Consider the following 23,553-nt stretch of genomic DNA (forward strand, 5'->3'; position numbering starts at 1 on the left):
TTATTTCAACATAGCAAATGAGGGTGGATTTGCTAGACTGACACAGTAGTCTTTCAAGCAAATCTGGGAACAGTACGCCAATTTCACAGTTGCATTTAAAAGTGCAGTGTTTAAACAGACATAGCAGTGGACAAGTATTGCCATTTTCATTTATAGACAGAATGGATAACTTCCCAATTTCCACAAGACAGAGGACTTGTTAGGTGCTCAACCAAAGCCTGTGGAGCAACAGCAACTCATATTAGAACAGTGAAACTACTGCCTCATGTAGTCAATGTTAAAATTCGCTATTGGTCCATTTAGCTGAAAACAGCTGGTAGTCCTGAATTCTGGCCTCCTAAGACCCAGCTTAATCTGTAGAGTTTAGAACTAAATCTCATACAGTACCTTACACTTGCAAATTGTATTTGTTCCACCGCACACTGATGCTGCACAGAAAATATTAAGCTCATACCCAGCCCCTTCTCTCTCTCTCAGCATTTTCTTTGAGTTGTACACTCTGTCCTAGAACCACTGTATAGCATTATGTCACTTACAGAGAAAAGAATCCAGAAGTCATCAAAGTTTGGTAAGCTCTTTAATGGCAAGCTTATGGTGTAACTACACTGTTGGATTTGATGCCTAGGTGTCGGGGGAGAAAAAGTAGGAATGGAAGAATAGACAGGGTTCCATTGAAAGTTCACACCTTTTTAAGCATTTAACAAAAGGGCAACATCTTTTGGCAACCCATTTCACAGCTTTGTAGTCACAAACAGAGACAAATCTTCCAGCAAGAAAATGAAAAAAACCACACTAAAAACAGTTTTGCATGGCAAATGGTTCATTATTTCTGCTTGATATGTTGCTGGCTGGACTGAGCCCAACATTAGTAGAGTAAAACTTGACAACAAAAACTGATTTAGACTGAACTCCAGTTTTGACATTTATTCCCCTACTCCCTAAAGACTAAAGTAGACATCCTTTACATGCAATGTTATCACATCTTTGTCTACATAAATAACAGTATGTCAGTACAGAAAGGGAATTTCAAAAGCTCAAAGTATTTTACATGAAACTGGTGTAGCTTTCCTGTGGTCAGTACTGGCTAGCTCAAATAATTTTTTCTACAGACAAATGAACACCATTTGTGATACTCTATACATTCCTGCTTACAACTGAGCTGATTGATGAAGCAATGTTACATGACTTTATTTAAACTTGAGCTTGTAATAATGTAGCTGTGCCTTTATGCATAATACCATTTAGAAATAATAAAACAGGTGATGTTAAAAAATCCCAACATAATGCATTTGACCAACAATTTAGCACACTGAACTGGTCATTGCAGGTGGGGCTCTTAAACAAATCTCCTCCTACAGGGTGCAATGTGCATCTGCCATGGACATCAGATACCAACAATGCAATCTGATAAATGTCAGACCAAGTCTGATTAAATCCTAAAAGGGGCAGTTTCTGGTCTCAGGACTCAATATTCAGGTATTCAGGAACTCTGGGGAGAATGATGTGTCTCATTGTGTGTTTTTATTGTAATAAAGCCCTTTGGAAATTTAGGCCCCAATCTTACTCCTTCGCTCACAGAGGATGCATAACTCTCCTTCACTCCCAATAACTTCAGGGAATCCACCACCTGTTAGGATTTAACACCTTCACTTCCTTCAGTCACTCCTGCCTAGTAATTAGGGACCATGGTTTTCCAACTGGGAACTCATATTGCAGAAGTGGGTTGGAAGAGAAGGGCTTTCCCAGAATTAAAAACCAAACAACAAAATGCCCCCCCCCCCTCTTGTTTAACACAATTCAGAACAGAGTACACACAGACACCAGATACAAAGTGCCTGCTTCCTTAGCTACTCAATCTTCAGAGCTGGAACCCCAGGCTGAGCAAGATTTTCAAGTGACTAGTGATTTCGTTTTTGGGTGCCCAAGATGGGACATCTTGAAGGGACATGATTTTGAGAGGTTGGGTGTTAAGCATTTCCTGGAAACCAAGCCTCATTAAGATGTCTCAGTCTGGACACCCAAAAATCACTAGTCACTTACCATCAAACCTTGACCAGTGTGCTTCAGTCTTGGGTCCTGGTAAAACATGACTAAAAGTACTCTTTATTGAGAGAAATTGGACAGCTATTCCCTGCTTCTGTGAAACAGCCATCTGAAAACTACTTTGACTGTAATGGACCCTTGGGACGGCTCTTCACAGCTTATTAAGAACTACAGCTGGGGCTGTATATGCCACAAGCTGCTTCGCTGCAGAACACGTTCCCCACTCCTGCTCCCCCGACTCAAACAGCATGTCCTGCAACACAGGGTGAAATCACAATAGTTTGTACGCAGGCCACTGATGAAGGAAAGCTAGCTACAATTATTTTCAGCAAAAACTGCATTTTATGAGCTTACAAATTTCAAAGGCACAGAGCTACCCCAAGTGTGGGGGGGAACTGACTAGCTGAGAAATAATACGGGATAGGGCTCGGAATTTGGACAGGGCGGTCCTGAGAGGTTCAAGTTACTGATTACGACTGTGAGTGGTGGGGTTGTTACTCCCCACATCTGTGTTAGTGAACGAAGAATTTAGTTTGTCTCTAAAATGCGCTGCCTGTATCCAGAGCAAGTTCTTTGGGGTCTTTTTGTTCTGTGTTTGGACAGCTCCTAGCACAATGGGGTCCTAGTCCATGGCTGGAGCTCCTATGCTACCACAATACAAATAAATAAATACCAACACTAGGCAAAAAAAAGTCTCTTAGGCCTGGTCTATACTTAAAATTTAGGTCAACACAGCTATAGCATTCAGGGGTGTGAAAAACCCACACCTCTGAGCCCAGGTCAGCATAGCTATGAACCCCCAGTTAGAATGCTTCAGTCCGCCTACCTACCACCACTCAAGGAGGTGGAGTTCCTACAGTGATGGAAAAAGCCTATCCATCAACATAGGAAGCATTTACACTATCACGCTACAGGAGCATCAGTTCTGTAGCACAGCTGTGTCACTACAGTGCCTGTAGTTGACAAGCCCTAAGTTAATTTTTCTCCATCCCCCCCCCTTGTCACCCCCACATTTATCAATCATTATGCTAATTTTAACCTACACAGAACTACACCCCTGACTTTGAGACCTTATAGGAACATGTAGCAGTTTCTCTATGGACTGCATGGGATCCAGAAGCAGACTGCTTGGAGCTAAGTCTAAGATCTCTCAGAAATCCTGGCATTTTTTCTGAAAGACATCATTCTACTCTCTTGCCCTGTGCTACCTTCACCCCAGCAAAATCTAGTTGTAATATTTATAAAACCTATTCCTTTTTTCCTGACGTTCCACCTATTTCTGAATCTTCCCAAACAGCACTCTGCTTATCGCAAAAGAGCAACATGGATTCAAAAGAGCCAGGTCTGAGAGTCTCTGTTCTGGACATTTACATTTAGTTAGAAAATCAAATCTATACCTGGAAAAAAGACTGGCTTTGCCCATTCTTTTTTACCGTCTTTTCACCAACATTCTGCTTTGAGGATGGGCAATAATAAAATACTTATTAGTGTTCATCCCTAGATCGAAAAGCACTTTATATGGGTTAGTAAACATTACTATCGTCTTTGTTTTACAGATTGGGAAACTGAAGTACAAGATTCAGGTTTCAGAGTAGTAGCCGTGTTAGTCTGCATCAGGAAAAACAACAAGGAGTCCTTGTGGCACCTCAGAGACTGAGATTTTCAAAGGAAAATATAGGCCTTAGGCACCCATTTCCCATTGAATTTCACCAGGCTTTGGATGCATAACTCTCACAGGCTCCCCTGAAAACCGCAGTGACTCACCTAAAGTCAAGAGTGAATCAGTGGCAGAGCTGATAAGAAACCCCAGATTCCCTGACTCAGGCTCCCACCCTGCAAGCTCTTATCCACATGTGTTTGCAGGACTCGGATCTCAGGCGGGTGTTCTATCCATTGGGCCATGACTCCTCCTTTTACTTACTGGGTAAGTGGCTAATAATTCCAACCCAGACAAGGGAAGTGAGAAGGAAAAAAAAAATAGTAAAAACTTTGGAACCCTTGTGGTTCCACTAGATAATCCAGCATTTCTTGGATTGTTTGATAAATAAGAAATAATACCATAACACCACAGAAACTGATATGGTCAAAGTCTAAGAAACCAGTATTTTTGATAAAATACATTCTGTATTAATGCTAATTCAACATTTAATACACTTTAATTTATATTTTATCCTTTCTATATAAAATTCCAGTTTATTTTAAATGGTGCATGATAGTAGCCTGACCCAGCAGTGGCTCAACATGCTCAGCTCCCGGCAAAATCAATGGGAGACGAGGGGGTTCAGCACTTTGCAGGACTAGGCCCTTTCAGGAGCCTGATCTTCAATCCTTATTTGGGCAAAACTCTTGCTGGCTTCAATAGGAGTTTAACCGGAGTGAAAGCTGCAGGCTAGGACCCTAGGCAAGTTGCAGAAGTCACTCACATGGCATATGATGTTCAAAATAAAAACAAATGAATATAGGAAATAATATATCTATCTTCATAATTTACAGCTTTATGTTTGCTTATAGCCATATTAATGCTCAACTGCTCATCTGCAGCTCAGAGTCAATCAAAATGCAGGCAAAGGTGGCAAAGTGCAGAATACATCACAACTCCAATGTATGTAGTTCATAAGGGGTGGATCCTCCAGCCTTCACTCACTCAAGTAGCTCTTACTCACAGAAATAGTCCCATTGTAGTCAAACAGCCTGACTCTCGTTTGCATTAAGCCTCCTGAAAATTACATCTATACCCATGTCAGAGCAGTGCAAAGGAGCCTTAATGTAAGGGAGAATCAGAAGCTGTGTGCAGTCGTCTGCACCTGTGCAAAACTGATTTAAATGGTTAGCAAATCAGAATGGTAGTATTTTATACCTACCTTGCATAGGTGCAAACAATGCACTACTTTAGGTTCAAAGCAGAGGAAAATCAGCCCCAAAATGTCTATTTGTATGAGTTGGAATCAAAGGATCAGCACCTAAAGAAGTAACCCCCAAAAAGCTCCTCTGAAGGACGCCCCTGTGTAAAGTTATGACAAGTCTCTTTTAGATGGAAAGGAAAGAAAAACTTGGGTACTTAAAGCAGGGATGGAAACCACTCGTATTACACTTTATTTTGGTAAGCAAAAAGCCTATTGCTGCTGTACAGCGTTATACAATGAACTGCCACAGTTCTCACACCACTAGTCCATAGAAAATGTGTTGCGACTATCATATTTATATGCCTGCATGCCAAGAGAATGTACAAAGTTTCATTAAACTCAGTTTCTTGTCTAGTTTGTGATATTCTTAAACTCAGACTTTTACAGTGTTGCAGACACTTCTGTGCATATTCAAATACCATTTTCCATCTTGGTTACAGAAAGCTTTGCCTCTGTTAGAAAATTAAGTGTTATGCATCCCCTAAGCCTTCATCAGACACACAAATCACCAAGAAAATGAACTGTTTCACTAGCCTTTAAAACGATTTCCTTTACAAATAGATCCAATAGGAGATACTGCTAATAACAGAGTTTTTAAAAGAGTGTCAGTTGTTTCTGAGAGTTGTCCAAGCATTTTCTCTTCACTAAGTGTTAATTTTTATAAAGCTAACGCTGTATTAAAGGGCTTTGAAGTTTGTGACCTACATTTTGTGTTTTTAAAAAAGTTGTCTAAAAACAGTCATTTAGAAATACTTTCCTAGATAGCGGAAAATTGCTGTACGAGAATGGAATCCCTTCTTTTCTTGCATTTTCAGAATAAAAGATGAGTAAATAAAGAGGTCCTGTCTTCTCACCATCTGACCCTCACTTGAGAGTCACTTACACCTGGGCAAACGAGGTGTAAAATACTATGGGTCTTACTTTAATTTAATCTAAAACCCCTTTCCACCACTCTGGGGGACAGGCCATCAGCTGACGGAAACTGTCATCATTCCACAGGCAATGACACCAGCCAAGGACCCACCCTAGGCAACGTAAAGGGACCTTAAAGTGGGCATAAATTACATCTGTGCTCCCTTCAAGACCTTTTTACACAGCGAGAACAATGTAAAAGGGGCTTAGTGAGAATGAGAATCAGGACCTACCATTCTGGTCTGGTAGCATTTTACACCAACTTTGACAAGCATGAATAGCTACACAAGGTTCAAGACACTGAAGAACAAGGCCCAGTGTGAAGCAGCGGATTCCATTATAACTTGAAGAGCCAGGTGCTGGGTTTATACCCTTAGGACTTCAAAGTTAAGTTGCACTTTAATTCAGGATGCGGCAAGATTTGAATAAAGTTGTTGTTTTATTAAAGCCAGCGAAGCTGAAGGATGATTTTTGTGCAGGAGGAGACTATGCAATGGAAAATTTTTAATTCATTTAATTTCCATTAAAACAGTATTTGGCTTTGGAACAGATGGTATCAAAGTACCAATGTGTACCCATCATGTGCACTGATCACACAAATGTCCTAATTATCCCCAGTGATTAACCCAGCACCTCTACATTCAGGTGGTGTTAAGAAACACTAAAATGTGCTGCACAAGCATTTGCCTAAATTTTGTCCCTCCTAAGTAATTTTTTTTTCCAAATCTTTATGTGCACTTCTGCAATATTAACCACTATGGAACTAGTGCTTTACAGGCATAATCGCTCACAGTCTGATACTCTGACTGGTAGTATAGCAAAAAAAAAAAAAAAAATTAAAAAAAAATTGTTCAATTAAAACTAAAAATGCAGATTGCATTTATTCTCTGCATTCTTTTTCCTCCGTAAGGTCATATGTGAGTACTTCACACACTATTCAACAGTTACTACATTCAAAGTACCCTACATTCTTGTCAGTGAATGTTATTCTCAAAACACAAGTCAAAGAGACAGTCAGCGACAAAACTAGTTCTAAATTAATGATGGCAGAATGCTACCAAGACAACTCCATAGAAACCCCACTGAAACAGGAGAGAAATTCAGGTCACTTCTTAACAAAGCTCATCACAGAGATATTTATGTTTTGATTTTTTTTTTTTTTAAACTTTGATTCTGGGAGCCATATTTCCCATATGATGCGCTAATTCAAAAATGCTAATGCAGGAGCACATGACCCCACCTGGTACCAAGGGATTAAGATCTGTTAATTCCTCAGATAATTACTGCTGGCTGACACCCATTTGTTGGTGATCGGCTTCTGGTTCCTCCTCTTCCACATCTGCGTTATATTCTTCAAATGCATCATCATCGACATCTGGAAGCCCCAGTAACTATTTTTAAAGAGAAAATGGGAAAGTGTAATAATCAACGGCAAAGATCAAACTGATGCCATGTTGCCAATTCTTGCAATTTTACCACGAGTCTCACCCCAATATTTGGCTTTTTTCTGAAAGCCCCAGAGTCACGAGGTTATGTGAGAATTTCAGCTTCCCCTCCCCCCCCCCCCCCAAGTAAATTTCCAGTCCTCATGGTTGCATAGAAAAGCTTCAAAATGTGAACCAAGTGCACCCTAAAGGCTCAGACACCAGCAGACAAATAAAATTATTCACAAACATTGGGGGATGGGGATGAGGGAAGGAAGAGACCTTCTGATCTTTAGGCCAGTCATGATTTTTGAATGCTTATGGTTGGCAAAACAATACTTCAGCTCTAGTTAACTCCGTTTAAAATTCTCCATTTGCACTGCATTCAATAACCCTACAAAACGATCACACTTTTGCACCAAAAGGGAAACCATTCTATCCCACGAACACAGGACTGGCCAGAGTACAGCTCACTGAGTTAGAAGGGGTAGCCATAGGTGCTAAAGCCCTAAAAGACCAGAAGATCCCAGCAAGCAATCGCTTCATCTTGAACTATTCACCCTCTCAATCAAGTTGGAGCATTTTATGCTGAGTTCAGTAGTCTTAGCAGGAGATAGCTACATATTAAAATCAAAATTGGCCATGATCCTCTCAAATTTCTACAAATTAGATTTAGGCTCCTGACAAGGTACCAATTAGGGCTGTCAAGTGATTAAAAAAATTAATCGCCATTAATCACACTGTTAATAATAGAATACCATTTATTTAAATATTTTGGATGTTTTCTACATTTTCAAATACATTGATTTCAATTACAATACAGAATGCAAAGTGAAGAGTGCTTACTTTAAATTTATTTTTTACTTCAAATATTTGCACTGTAAAAAATGAAAGAAAAACAGTATTTTTCAATTCACCTCATACATGTATTGTAGTACATTCTTTATCATGAAAGTTGAACTTAAAAATGAAGAATTATGTACAAAAAAACCCCTGCATTCAAAAATAAAACAATGTAAAACTTTAGAGTCCACAAATTCAATCAGTCCTACTTCTTGTTCAGCCAATCGCTAAGACAAACAAGTTTGTTTACATTTGCAAAAGATAATGCTGCCTGCTTCTTGTTTACGTCACCTGAAAGTGAGAATTTTTTTTCTGGTGGTTTGGGTTCTGTAGTTTCCACATCAGTGTTGCTCTTTTAAGACTTCTGAAAGCATGATCCACACCTCATCCCTCTCAGATTTTGGAAGGCATTTCAGATTCTTAAACCTTGGGTGGAGGGCTGCAGCTATCTTTAGAAATTTCACATTGGTATCTTCTTTGCATTTTGTCAAATTTGCAGCGGAAGTGTTCTTAAAATGAACAACATTTGCTGGGTCATCATCCAAGAGTGCTATAACATGAAATATATGGCAGAATGTGAGTAAAACAGAACAGGAAACATACACTTCTCCTCCCAAGGAGTTCAGTCACAAATTTAATTAATACATTTTTTTAACGAACATTATCAGCATGGAAGCATGTCCTCTAGAATGATGGCTGGCCTAAGCATGAAGAGGCATATGAATCTTTAATACATGAGCCATGTAAATATCTTGCAACACCAGCTACAACAGTGCCATGCAAATGCCTGTGACATTGTAATTAAGAAGTGGGCAGCATTATCTCCCTTAAGTGTAAACAAACTTGTTTCTCTTAGTGATTGGCTGAACAAGAAGTAGGACTGAGTAGACTTGTAGGCGGTGATGTTTTACATTGTTTTGTTTTTGAGTGCAGTTATATAAAAAAAAACAACATTTGTAAGTTGTACTTTCATGATCAAGAGATTGCACGACAGTACTTATATGATATACATATATGATATACATATCCCTGTATAAAAATTTCCCTTTCCTGGTGGAGACGGCTGTTTTTTCCCTCCTATGAGACAACAACTGAATCCCTCTCCAAGGAAGGTGCAGCGTGTGTCTGTGGAAATATTTGTAATAAAAATGATATAAAGTGAGCACTGTACACTTTGTATTTTATGTTGTAATTGAAATATTTTTAAATGTAGAAAAAATCAAAGAAATGTAATAAATTTCAACTGGTATTCTATTGTTTAACAGTGTGATTAGTAGCGATTAATTTTTTTGAGTTAATCATGTGAGTTAACTGCAATTAAATCAACAGTCCTAGTACCAATACATCTCTCAGTTAGGCAAAGTTTGGATGCCTCAGCTCTATAATGTTTCAGATCATTGTAATGGCAAGTGTTTTAGAAGATGGAAAAACTATTTGAACTTTTCCCTCTTTCTCCACAAAGAGACTGGCAAGCTAGTGAAATTCAGGAATATATAAACACATCCCAATGCATCTTCTTTGAAAATCTCATACCAGACTCCTCACAAAACTTACATAAACAGCTATTAATATCTGCCAAGCAAAATCATATGCTAAGCCTTATTGATAATACTAGGTATTCAGCCTGCTAAGACTGAAAGAGCAACCACAGACACACGCTGCACCTTCCTTGGAGAGGGATTCAGTTGTTGTCTCATAGGAGGGAAAAAACAACCGTCTCCACCAGGAAAGGGAAATTTTTATACAGGGATATGAAATTACAAGGCCAACTTTTAAAAATGTTACTTTATTATATTTTTGCATTCAAAACTATTCAATGGACACAAGGACAATATCCAGCTGTGGCCTTTGGGCCCAGCGAAGCTCATGGTTTTGGGCCCACCATCCTTTGATCTGAGGGAAAACTAACCACATGAATGAGCATCTTAACCTTCATATTGGGGGTGAGGGGAGTTTCTAGCTCTTTGCCTGAAAAAGGAGCACAAGAAGCATAATGAAATATAAACATATCACAAGGGTAGAAAAGGACAAACAATGGGGCTCTGCTTCTGTAGAGAGAGGCTGGGGACCTACAGATGACACACACATGCTGTACTCGTTATGTACAATTAATCAGTTAAGCGAGGAGTCTACTCCAAAGAAGCATCTTGCTAGTCCTCTTTGAAATCCTTACGGGATTAAATCCATGGACGTTAGGTGCCTAAATGCCTTTGAGAATCTGGGCCTACGTGACTTAAGAGCCTAAGTGCCATTTTCTAACATGACTTGGGCAGTTAGGTGCTTTCAATGGGAGCTACACTTCTACATCACATAGCGTCTTTGGAAAATTTTACTCTTTTTCTTATTTATACTGCAGTAGCAACCAAAGGGCTCAATCAGGCTCTGGGCCCAAAGCACTAGGCACCTGTGTACAAGCATTTAGGAAGACCCAGTCCCTGCCTTAAAGTATTTATAAAGAAACAGGAGGAGAGTGGGGTAAAGGGACAGAACAGGGAATAAAGTGATCTGGGTGATGGCAGCCACAGCACATTAGCATCATGTCATTATTCTTTTAAACATATTAGTGTAATACATCTGTCCTATTTATATTACAAAATCTTGGTTTTAGTGTGTTGGGGGGGTATTGTGGGTTGAAGTGGTGGAAGAAGGGAAGGCTGGAACAAGAGAGGGGAATGGATAACAGGAGAGAGAAAATGAGGAGGTAAGCAGGAGAACAGGATAGAAGAGAGAGGAGGAACAGAAGCCTAATGGGCATGGAGTGCTAGTCCACCCAGAAGAAGGAGTGCACCAGGAGGAGAGGGGCTGGATGAAGGAAGACAAACAAGTAATCACAGTACAGTAAATGATGAGAAAACAATCCAGAGTCCAAAGTTTGTTTATTCATTCAGCCCATGCTATTCATCTGTCAGGGATTTTAGGGTGCAGTGGGTCGATCTCTAAGTCTTACATAAGACTGAAGGTCATGAGCATATCAGCTTTTACACAGAAAATGTCCTACTTGCATTTAGTCTTTCATAATGAAAGTACCATAAACTGTCAGAGGACTGGAATGTGCAGAAGGATGTTGCTGGTACATCTAACCAGAGAAGAGTAACAGTCATTTGTATTTACGGCATATGATTCAGTTGTAAATAAATGCTTCGGGCCGGGACTACGTTCCCAGGATTTTTTTTTATCTTGTATATTTTAACTAGTGCAAAGGATCTTGTACACTCATGGTGGTATCTAAATAATCCAATAGTTTGAAACAGCAGACCTGGGGGAAGGTGATAATGTATTTAATCAAAATCTAACAAGTATTAAAATGTGTGTATATATGGCTTAAGAAATACAAATGATTCTACTCTAAAAATAATGTGGCTGCATTAAATTCTTTTACATCAGGAATCAATGGCCAGACAAAAAGATAGGTGTTTAGAACTACCAACAGAAATGCTTCATGACCTGTATTCAGGAACTAAAATGGCATAGTAGAAACAGGTGTGTTTGAGGAAATGAGACAAGGATGTAGAACACCAAAAAATGATGAGTGATGCGTTTTGTGGGGATTTTATTATTTGATTTTTTTGCTAGATAGAGACTAAAGAAGCTCAATTTAGTTCATCCAAGAGAAAGTTAACAGGTGACTTGATCATACTCTATAGGTATATTGGGAAGAGATTTCTGGTAATCTGATCTAGCAAAAAAGGCATAATAAGATCCAATGGTTGGAAACTGAAATTAGACTAATTCAGACTAGAAATAAGGAGCAAGTTTGTCATAGTGAGGGGAACTTATTTCCAATGGCTAATTATCTAGGGATGTGGTCGATTTCAGCCACATGAAGCCTTTAAATCAAGACTGGATATCTTTTTAAAAGATACACTGCAGCTAAACAAGAATCTATGGGCTTGATGTACAAATTACTCTGTGATATAGTATGGTCTGTGTTACACAGGTGGTCAGACTAGACGATCACAATGGTCTTTTCTGGCCTTAGACTCTATTGCCTTTTATTTCTTCAGTTTAAGAGTGGCTTACTTTGGTTTATTTCAAACCAATTCCCAATAGACTTAAGCTAAACTTAAATAAACCTGATTTAAACAGAAACACGCGTGTCCAAACTGGGGTTTGCATCAGTTTAACTAATTTGGTTTGAAACCACTCTTTTAGTTAAACAGCTGGAACTTTCTTGTGCAGACAAGGCTTTAAGCTACATTGAGGGAAGGAAACTCTCTCTCAAGGGTTGGATGTTGTTCTAGAAAGTGAATTTTTATATGTTTACCATAATTAGAGTAGCTGCACAGATGGATCGAATTTCCAGTCCCTTCTAAGAAAAGTGTGCTTTGGCTCTATTCACCTCTGCTCTCTAGATGGATTTTTTTAAACTAAGTTCTTTCACAGTTGCCACTGAAGTTGGCAGTTGGTCTTCTACGGTTGCAACACAGAGTAAATGAGGCCCAGTATTTCACAGGCACACTCCTGGCCACTTGCCTTTTGTATTAAACTCTTAGGCTTTAGTTTAGTCCTCATGATCAGCTGGTCAAAATATCATCAAAAAAAAAGTTAGAAAAAAAATTGTCTAAAATGTTTCATTTTTCAGCAACTATTAAAAAACATGACCAGCTTCATTTACTGACATGATCTAAGCAGACATAGTGAAAGCACTTGCCTTTGCCAATAAACCTCTACTCTTCTCTATGACACTCCAGTTATTCCGCTCCTAGGCCACTCCAGAGGAGAGGCTGACAATATGCTCTATTATGTGGTAGTTTAGCAAGACAAAATGTCCAGTCGGGACTATGCTGAGACCATCAAATTCTCTTCACTTTGACAAAAGCCACATTTTAACATAGGTCTCTGGCAGCAGATGGCTAGTACAGTAAGATGACGTATCTTAGCCTTATACATCTCAGCACTATATAAGGACTGATAAGCAGAAAATGTTAAGAACAAAATATAACAAAACAAAAAACAAACAAAAAAGTCAAACTATTACTATTCTACTCACTTGCTGAGACACTATCCTGAGCTATCTCAAATATCAGATGATCTCAAGGCTAAAATCTGAACTTACAGTTTAGTGTTTCAAACTATTTCACTCTGCCACCCCACACTATTTGCTTTATACAGATCCTTGAAAACTTCCCAAATTCCAGTGCCAGGAAATGACTCTGCCACCAAGTCCTACATAGCTTTGTAGCACATGGGACCCCAGTAATGAGTGAGTGCTAAGAGAATGTGGAATCGGTCAACACTATGCTCAGCTGATGCAGCAACTCATGATGTCAGATGCCATCAGGTGATCAAGGGACAACTACATAGAACATATCACTGGATATTGGCTATACCAGGAGAGATGAGCTGGAGTGCTGATGAGAAGCGCAATCAGGAAAGTAACAAATACTTTCCTCATGGACTGTATTTTCTAAATGGACAACCTATCCAATTCTCAATTACTGAGGGACAATCTCCACTCTTTGATATATTTTGCTTTCCACAACCAAATCTCTGTACAACTTTTCATGAGCAATGTACCCGAGTATTCAGATTCTAATATCCAACCTGTATTGTTAAATCTATTCACCTAAATTTGGGTTGCTGCTGATTATGTACTCTATGTATCATATGACTTTTAAAAACTAACGTTATATTTGTGGTTTCAGAGTAGCAGCTGTGTTAGTCTGTATCTGCAAAAAGAACAGGAGTACTTGTGGCACCTTAGAGACTAACAAATTTATTTCAGCATGAGCTTTCGTGAGCTACAGCTGTGGGTCATCTAAGCGCTATACCCAGATGTACAGACATTCTTTTCCCAACCTATGTATTATATATATATTTTTTAACATTAGCTTTTAATAAAATTTTTAATTCCATTCTTCACATTCAGCGCTTGATCAACTATATACAATTCATCATCAAGGTAGGGTGCCAGTTCCACTGGCTGGGACATCAATTTGCTTCTCACCACAGCAGGGAATCTCAATTTGTCAAACGAGAAGCTAGAAATAAAAAGGCATCTGATTTACAAGAATAGGCTCCCCGTACTCACTGTTAGCTTGTTTGAGCTACTTGACTGGACAAATAAGTCACTGTGAAAAATCTGTCTTGTCCTCAATGGCACATTTTATTAAAATCACAAATATAGTAAATATATAGAAGTAAAACATGCACCTACAGGCCTGAAAGATTTGAAGACTTTTTCCAGTATTTCATGGAGTGTCTTTTTACCACAGGAAGAGATGTAGTCCTGTGCCAACTGCAGGAAAGGTAAGCAGTCCTCACTTTCACTCCACACATGCTAAAAGACAATAGCAAAGAAAGAAAGAATAGGAGTTAATAGGAATTCATGGGATGTACCAAGGTGTACTAGACCTGCAATTTAAATTTGTACTAGGGATGCAGAGATTGCTTTACTTCAGGAACTGGGTATGGTCCCACATTTTTAAAGCAGCCTCCAGAGATCCAACTTGGTTGCATTAGCACAATATACCAGGAGATAGAGAAAAGGATGAAGGCTTGGAAATAAATTAGAAAATGCACTGTTCACGATTGAACCAGGGTGGGGAATCAGAATGTCCCAAATACATGTCCCATATATCATTTTACAAGTAAAGTTGCTTTCATTTAACATCAGCCCTCCAAACTCAGCTTGGGATCTGAAAGTCAAGATGAAGTTTTTCCTTCTCATGCATCATCCACAGTAACAATGCCCACAGCAACACATGAGCAATCGCATTCTTTTTCAGGTTGTTTGACCCTGTAATTTGCTAAACAACTCTCCTGATGATGCACAAGAAGAAACAGAATCCTGAGTATGTCCATGGGGTACTCTGACCTGCCCCATAGCCTAGTTCTATGAAACTCCAGGCCTTCAACCTTTCCTGTAACCCCTGCATATTCTGCCAACACAATGTTGTTTGAAAAAGAATGCATTCACGTGCTACGAAAGCCTTCAAACAGGGACATGACTTAGGTGGACGTGCAGGGTGAAAACACTGTTTACAGGATGCTTTCTGAATGTCTTTCTCACTGAGATTCTAATGACGGAAGCATAACGCTGCATGGAAAGGTAGATGCTACAACTTCCCTTACTTTTTCCCCCAAAGCACTGTGCATCTAATGTATCTGTTAGTTAGTACATGAACAGTAAGCTACACTTAATAAGGGTCGAGTAGAAATTCTGAAATTAAACTAATATTAAGAAAAGAATAAGAATCAAAAAATGTCTCAACCCATAACATGCAAACTTATTTCCTAGTCAGCAGAAATTAGCTGACATGAATTAAGTTCTACTTTTCTACAATTAAGAGATTGCAAAGCATCAGCTAAATTACCTCTTTAAACAGAAAAATTATAACTACCTTTGTACTAACCTCACTTGACCTCATTTTCTTTGATGCCTGTGACAGTTTACAAAAGTATGTGTGTTTCTGAAGTGAAATTTCTGCCAATACATGTAAAAATGGCCCCTTCCTACTGAGTAGATTTGCTTCTGGTATTTGTCTGGAGTCATACCTGCCCATTTTAGTGACAAAAATATGTTTTTTACAGGGAAATTTAATCCCATGTAACCTCACAATGCTTTTTTTTTTTTAAACAGAGTCAGAGTCCCACCACATTTTAAACTCCACTGTGAATTTATCAGCATTTGCTCAAAATAAACTGGTCTGGTGCGTGAGGGGAAAATTACTCAACAGAAAATCTTTTAGTCTTGAAAGAGGTTTTTTTTTCCTTTTTTTAAAAACATAGTGTAAAGCGATTAAGGCTTCCAGCGATTTCCACATCTGCAGAAGATTTAAAATTTTGGTTGTAGCAACAAACACATTATGGAAGCATCTTATATAGGAAAGGCTTGGTTTCACCTACCAAAAGAAAACATGGAAGTATTATCATGATATCTAATAAAGCTGCACCTACAGACTTTTCTGCAAGTTCAGTTCTGATTCATGCAGCAACTTAAGAATGTGAATCTAAATAGTCTGATTCACGAGTCTCCAAAAGAACCTGTAAAAGGAATTTTTGTCTTTCACAATAAGATAAATGAAAATTGAAGATTCAGCTCTTGTTTTGGAAGTTATAGCAGGACTTAAAAACTGCACACACAGAGGATACTTTTGTTGAGAAACCCACTAAATCTCTGCAATCTCTTTGCAATAGGGAAAACAGCCTATGGCGGAGCAGTAAGGAAAAGGTAAACCTCATCCTCCAGAGAAGTTGTTTTCAGGCTAGACCTATTTTGCTCTTGGTTGCTTGGTGTTAACACAAAAGCACACGGCTACTAATTTCAATCTCAGCTGACCCAGGATCAAGGTAGAAATATTTAATTCAGCATGCAATCTTTGGAAAGCAAGGCTGGAGCAGTTCATTGTATAGCACTTGAAGAATTTTCCATTCAGTCTTTAGTGGGTTCAGCACTCTCAAACGATATTTGTCGGATCACTTTTTTCAAAACCTACCTGTTGAGCAAGCTAGAATATTTTATCTTTACTGAGCTAATTTTGTTGATGAAGAATATTCAGACTAACTGATTCTGTGCTAAGATATATTAGAGGAAATCTTGTAATAAGGTAACGCAAAATTGGTACTTGAAGTATCATTTAGTATGAATCCTAGAAATAAAGTGACAACAGAGAATACATAATAATAACTTATTCCACCCTCATCCATACTGGGTAAGGTTATATAACAAATTCAATGAAGTATTTGGAGGATACTGTAACCTATAAAAACAGAGATTAAGGCGCAGATGTTAAAGGTACTTAAGTACCTAAAGTGCAGATAGATACCTAGTGGAGAAGGCACCTCAGGTGCTTTTGAAGAGCCCACTAGGTGCCTATCTGCACTGTAAGGTGCCTAAATACTTCTTAAAATCTAGCACTTAGAGGTCTTCTCATGTAATTAAAACTAAGCAATACTGGAGTTCTCAAATATTTTCATAGTGTGAACCACATCTTAACAGAGATTGCTTTAGGAGGAGAACCACATCCTCTGCATTCACAATCGCAGAACATTTCCGTGGCAACTACAGCAAGTGCTTAAGTGGAAAAGTAATATTAGGAAAGTATTTAATATATGTTTAGCTTCTTTTAATGTAATTCAGCAGGTGCACACTAGGAGGAATCACCTACACCCATTGACTAGCTAGTTTCCTCTAGACCACTACGAAGTGCTTTGTGGGTCACAGTCTGGGGAATTTCTGATTTCATGTATGATTAAAAGTTATTTTCCCCATCTATTTCTCAGCTACCTCCTGCCCTTACTTGTCTTCCTCTTCCTTCTGTCACACCCCTCTAATTAATCATTTCATCCTTCAAAGTTTATGTGATAAATCATGCATTTCTGGCACCCCTATGTTAGCGGTCCCCAAACTTTTCAGGGTCATGCCCTTCCCTTACCCCTGTCCCTGTACCCGCCCCCCTTGGGAGTTGAGAGCAGGGCAAGGGGGAATGCAGGCAGGAGTAAGGGCGACAAGGCTGGAGCCAGGGCTGGGAGTGGGTCTGGGGCCGGGACTAGGAACAGAGCTGCGGCCAGGGCCGGAGCAGAACCACAGCTGGGTCCGCGGACAGGTGTGGCTCTGCTCCCTGCCCCAGGCCAGCAATGAAGCTGCGGCTGCAGGTGGGGCAGGAAGCAGATCTGCAGCGGGGTGCAGAGCTGCGGCCAAAGCTGGGGATGGGCCCAGGAGCCTGGGTTGTGGCTGGAGCAGAGCTCGGGGAAGAGTAGTGCTCCCTCTGACCCAAGTGGGGGCTGGCTCAGGCCCTGCCCCCCGAAACATTTCTCTGCACCCCCAAGGGGGGCACACTGCACAGTTTGGGGACCTCTGCCCTATGTACTCTGTTGAAGTCTCTTCCTTATTCTGAAATTAACATGTAAAGAAAAGTGATGAAAACACTATGGGCCTGATTCTCATTTATACTTAGAGTATATACATTGTAAGTGCAGGTGTGATTTGTTTCTCATGCTAGCTAAATTAAAGCTAGCATGGGTATGCCTACCTATGCTACAATCACACCTAAAGTGCAGACATGCCCTTTGACCCCTTTACAACACTCTGAAGTGTAAAGAGGCCTCAAAGCATGTAATTACACCATTCTGGCAGTGAAAATGGGCCTGAAAGTTGACATAAATTAAAGTCAGACCCATTCATGTGGCCAAAGCCTCTGGAAGGGTCCTTAGTGCAAATGAGAACCAAGCCCCAGATTTTTACTGTTTTCTTAAAATGAACTTTAATACACAGTTCCACATATAATGAAAACTGTCTTTTGAAACATTTAAAAAAAGAATCTGCAAAATTAGTCTGTCAGACTGGTAAAATTAATACAGTGAACAGATCATTATTAGTGCTGAGCTGTTATAATCAAAGAGACATCATCAACTGAGGAAAAATCATTCCTGTCTTTTTTGTAAAAGGACTAATATTAGAAGTAACTCCTGAGGGGACTACAGTTGAAAGAGATTGGAGAAACATAGTTCTCTGTTTTTCTGGTAGCTTTGGGTTGGGGGGATGGAGCCTTTCAAACAGAACAACTAGGAAGAAAAAAGAAAATGTGGTTGCAAAACCACAAAAAATGGCAGGATAGTGCAGGGGCAGGAGTATGATCTGAAACTTATCCTTTTGTGGTTTGGGGTTTTTTTAATTGACTAGATTTCAACTAATGTGGATTATATAACAATACAATACAACACATAAATGAGAAACACATGAGTTTTCTCTGTGATATAGGATATCATTAGAATCCCTGGATGGAATTACAGGCCTGGTCTACACTACACGTTTAAACCAAATTTAGCAGCATTAAACTGATTTAACCCTGCACTCGTCCACATAACGAAGCCCTTTATATTGATATAAAGGGCTCTTTAAACCGGTTTTTGTACTCCTTCTCGATGAGGGGAGTAGTGCTGAAATTGGTGTTGCCATGTCGGATTAAATCCATGTCGATTAGGTTAGTGTGGCTGCAAATCGACGGTATTGCGCTCCGGCGGGCTATCCCACAGTGCACCATTGTGACTGCTCTGGACAGCAATCTGAACTCGGATGCACTGGCCAGGTAGACAGGAAAAGCCCCGCAAACTTTTGAATTTCATTTCCTGTTTGCCCAGCGTGGAGCTCTGATCAGCACGGGTGGCGATGCAGTCCCAAATCCAAAAAGAGCTCCAGCAATGGACCGTACGGGAGATACTGGATCTGATCGCTGTATGGGGAGACAAATCTGTTCTATCAGAGCTCCGTTTTACAGAAGATGAAATGCCAAAGCATTTTTGAAAAAAATCTCCAGACTATGATACAGAGTCCAGCACAGTGCTGTGTGACAAGCGTAACAGAAAGCAAAAGAATCAAATGGACACTCATGGAGGAGGGAGGGGGTAACTGACTGAGGACTCCAGCTATCCCACAGTCCCCGCAGTCTCCGAAAAGCATTTGCCATTCTTTGGCTGGAGCTCCCAATTGCCTGTAGGGTCAAACACATTGTCCAGGGTGGTTCAGGGTATATGCTCCGTCAATTTACACCCTCCCCACCTCCATGGCATGTGAAAGAAAAGGAAAAAAATTAAGTTTCTGAACTTTTTTAATGTCACCCTATGTCTACTGCATGCTGCTGGTAGACGGGGTGTGCAGCACTGAACAGCAGCATCCTCTCTCCCCTCCCCTACCCCGGTGGCAGATGGTACAATAGACTGCTATCCAATCATCAATCATCGCCGTGAGTGCTCCTGGCTGGCCTCGGTGAGGTCGGCCGGGGGCGCCTGGGTAAAATAGGAATGACTCCGGTTCATTCCAGGCAGATGGTACAGAACGGCTGGTAACCTACTCATCATAGCAACTGGGGCTGAGCTCCATCAGCCCCCCCTTCATGTCTAAAGAAAGATTCTGTACTGCCTGGACTATCATAGCAGCGGGATGCTGGGCTCCTCTCCCCCCACCACCGTTTTATGTCCTGCTGGACTATCATAGCAGCTGGAGGCTGCCTCTCCCTCATTTTATCTCACTAAAAGTCAGTGTTCTTATTCCTGCAATTCTTTATTACTTCATGAACACAAATGGGGGGGACACTGCAACGGTAGCCCAGGAGGGTTGGGGGAGCAGGGAAGCAACGGGTGGGGTTGTTGCAGGGCACCCCTAGAATGGCATGCAGCTCATCATTTCTGCGGGATCTCTGACTCTGACAGGAGCAGCTGTGCTCTCTGTACACTGGTTCTCTAGTACACTTGCCCCATATTCTAGGCAGGACTGACTCTTTTTTAGATAAAACATAAAGGAGGGAATGACCCGGGGAGTCATTCCCATTTTTGTCTTTGTGCATCCCAGCCGACCTCAGCGAAAGGCCAGCCAGGAGCACCCATGACAGCAGCAGATGGTACAGAAACGACTGATAACCATCATTCATCATTGCCAATTTACAATGGCAACGGTGACAGTACAATAGAGATGGGTAACCGTCTCTGCTACCTTGCAAAGGCAAATGAATGCTGCTGTGTAGCACTGCAGTACCGCCTCTGTCAGCAGCATCCAGTACACATATGGTGACAGTGACAAAAGGCAAAACGGGCTCCATGGTTGCCATGCTATGGCGTCTGCCAGGGCAATCCAGGGAAAAAGGGCGCGAAATGATTGTCTGCCGTGATTGTCTGCCGTTGCTTTCACGGAGGAAGGATTGAGTGATGACATTTACCCAGAATCACCCGCGACACTGTTTTTGCATTGGGATCTCAACCCAGAATTCCAATGGGCGGGGGAGACTGCAGGAACTCTGAGATAGCTACAGGATAGCTACCCACAGTGCAACACTCCAGAAATCGACGCTAGCCTTGGTACATGGATGCACACAGCCAAATTAATGTGCTTAATGTGGCCACTTGCACTCGACTTTATATAATCTGTTTTACAAAACCGGTTTATGTAAAAATCGGAATAATCCTGTAGTGTAGACATACCCATAGTCTTGGCCTAGATCCTGCAAATGGATCTACATGAGTGCCCCAAAAGTGCTACTAACTTCAGTGGGGATTGGCATGGCCACAGGAGCTCACCTGCAGGTATCCAGTTGAAGGATGTGGCCATTTAGGCCTGGTCCTACAGGGGTTTGTACAAGTGCATAGGTGTTTGCAGGACTGAGGTGTCAGGATCCAGTCCTGCAATGGGCAAAAGGGCCTCCACACACTGGCAGAATCCTGACTTTTGTTATACAGTAGCTGGTGGATACATGAGCACTTCAGTTAAACTCTACATCATCTCCTGATTTGTAATACTGCAACACCATCTGCACAATGTGATAAGTATCTTCTGACTGGATTTTGTGCTTTTTGGGCAAGTCACTTACTGCACTTTGTCTCTATTTACCCAGCTCTAAAATGGGTTCTTATTGCATCTATCTATCAGAGGTTTTATGAGGAAGAATCTGCTAACATTTGTATAGCAGATTGAGGGATGTCAGTGTTATGAATTACAGTGCTATGGCATTTCTTCAATAATGCTAGAAACCATGACAAAAATCCCCCATTCTTTTATGTGTACTCAGCTGGAGCTTTACAATTTATAAACCCTGCAGTAAAGGTCAGGTTTTCCCATTCAACACTAAGATGTTGGAGTTGGGGGAAAAACACCCTCTTGATCCTGAAGCCGTTTTTGTTATCATCATTGTATGAACCTGCTGCTGAACTCCAGCAGGTCAGGATGTGCAGGCAACTGGGGCTGTTGGGGAGGGGAAAGAGGAAAGGCCAGCACCTGCCCCCCATCACACTGTAACCAAGATGGGAGTGGGGAAGGACATTTAGGAAACAGTTTCCTGGAGGATCAAGGGTGACTAAGAGTAAATTCACACAGCCCCAGAGAGGGGATGGGACACAGGTGGAGGGAGCCCTGTCATTCTGACTCCATTTTATTCTCCACATTCTCCATTTGCTGCGACAGCAAAGCAGCCCCCCAACCACAGCCTAGGGGGGCAGGGCACTTACTGGTACACAAGCCATAAGCAAACCACAGCGCAGGAGCAAGAGGGGGGCCTCAGGCTCCTCCTCACCCCTGGGGGGCCTTCATCCTCGCCCAACCCCCAACTCCTCCAGCAGCACAGGGTGGGGCGGGGGTGCTGCGAAGGGCCCCGTGGCGGTGGCTGCTCCTCCCTGGCAGCCCAACCTGCCAATAAGCACCCAACGCCAGACTCCATTTTGTAGCTTTTTGCTACGGGCTGGGAATTCTCTCTCCTTCCACCCCTAGCCAAGGGCTCTGCCACCCCGCCGCCCTCCCGGCTCCCTCGCCAGGCTTCGCCTGCAGCTCAGCCCCCGGCCTGGCTGGGGCCCGCTCTCCCCTCCGCAGCCGCTGCGGCCGGAGCCCTGCCCACTGGCGCCCCCGCCGCAGGCGCAACAGGGCGGCTCCCAGCCCCACAGAGCATGGGGAGCCGGCGTCCGCCGGCAGCGCGGGTCACTCCCTCCCAAGCAAGCCGGCTGCCCGGGCGGCCCCAGGCGCTCCCCGCGGGGTCCCACCCAGGCAGGCCGGGGGAGAGGGCGGATGAGGAGCGAGCAGCAATACGGGGCGCTCCCCGCCCAGCTACTTACAAAATTGTCTCCGCAGCCGCTGTCCGGACACAGCACGTAGAAGGAGACGCCGGGGTCGGCGTAGAAATCCATCCTCCGCTCCGTCTCCTCGGTGGCGATGAGCTCGAAGGGGGTGTTGGAGCACCACTTCTCCGCCACGTCTGCCAGCTGCTGGAAAGCCATGCTCGCTCGCTCGCTCGCTCCCCGCAGCCGCCACGCGCCCTCGGGCCTGGCTCCGTCCCTCCCTCCCGCTAGAAAACGGGCGTGGGGAGAGGTCCAGGCTGGGGAGCTCCCGATCCACTTCAGCACCTCGGGCTGCGGCTCCCACTCAGCATTATTTGCTAACTTACATGTATTGTTTACATGCCGTGCGTACAAGGCGCCCTCCTCCTCCTCTTCCTCCTGGTGCTGCTGCTGCTCCCTGTGCAGCCTGACATTGGCTAAGCGCGGCTGCGTTGTGGGGCTTGTGTGCAGGTCATTTGCGGGTGTGGGTAAAAGCTGGATGTGGCCGGCTCCTCCTGGATTCGGCCACAGCCAGGCAATTTTTGGACCTAAGCGCCCCCAGTGCCACTGACTGTGTCAAGAATGAGAAAGATCAGTTTCTCCAGGGCATCAAAAAACTCCAGACACCAGAGCATCCTGGCTGCGAAAAACCGTATTTGGCTGCTGGATCCTACCAGTTTTTGAACCACACTCCCAAATTCCACTGCATAAATAGAGACCAGATGCTCTGATTCTAACCTCAAAACTTCAGACCCAGATGCATAGCAGTGCCACAAAAAGCTGGATTCAGCATCTGAATCTTGCTGGATCCAGCCAATTTTTGCTACCAACTCTCCAAATTCCACTGTCTAAACAGAGACCACATCTAACCGCATTTGCTCCACAAAGAAAAAAATCTAGAAACCAGAATTTCG

The 23,553-nt window shown here is 42.0% G+C and overlaps 1 protein-coding gene across 1 annotated transcript; it reads right to left on the reverse strand.

The window, feature by feature from the left end:
* Nucleotides 1-560: 560 nt before the first annotated feature.
* On the reverse strand, nt 561-23,130 carry MTURN (maturin, neural progenitor differentiation regulator homolog). Its single transcript, XM_032784105.2, has 3 exons — nt 22,658-23,130; nt 14,283-14,405; nt 561-7,249 (listed from the first exon to the last, which is right to left on the reverse strand). Exons 1-3 carry the CDS (start codon nt 22,817-22,819, stop codon nt 7,139-7,141), a joined length of 396 nt encoding a protein of 131 aa, XP_032639996.1. The 5' UTR covers nt 22,820-23,130; the 3' UTR covers nt 561-7,138.
* Nucleotides 23,131-23,553: the final 423 nt, after the last annotated feature.

The sequence above is a fragment of the Chelonoidis abingdonii genome, chromosome 2 (assembly GCF_003597395.2).
Source record: "Chelonoidis abingdonii isolate Lonesome George chromosome 2, CheloAbing_2.0, whole genome shotgun sequence".
Classification (NCBI taxonomy): Eukaryota; Metazoa; Chordata; order Testudines; family Testudinidae; genus Chelonoidis; species Chelonoidis abingdonii.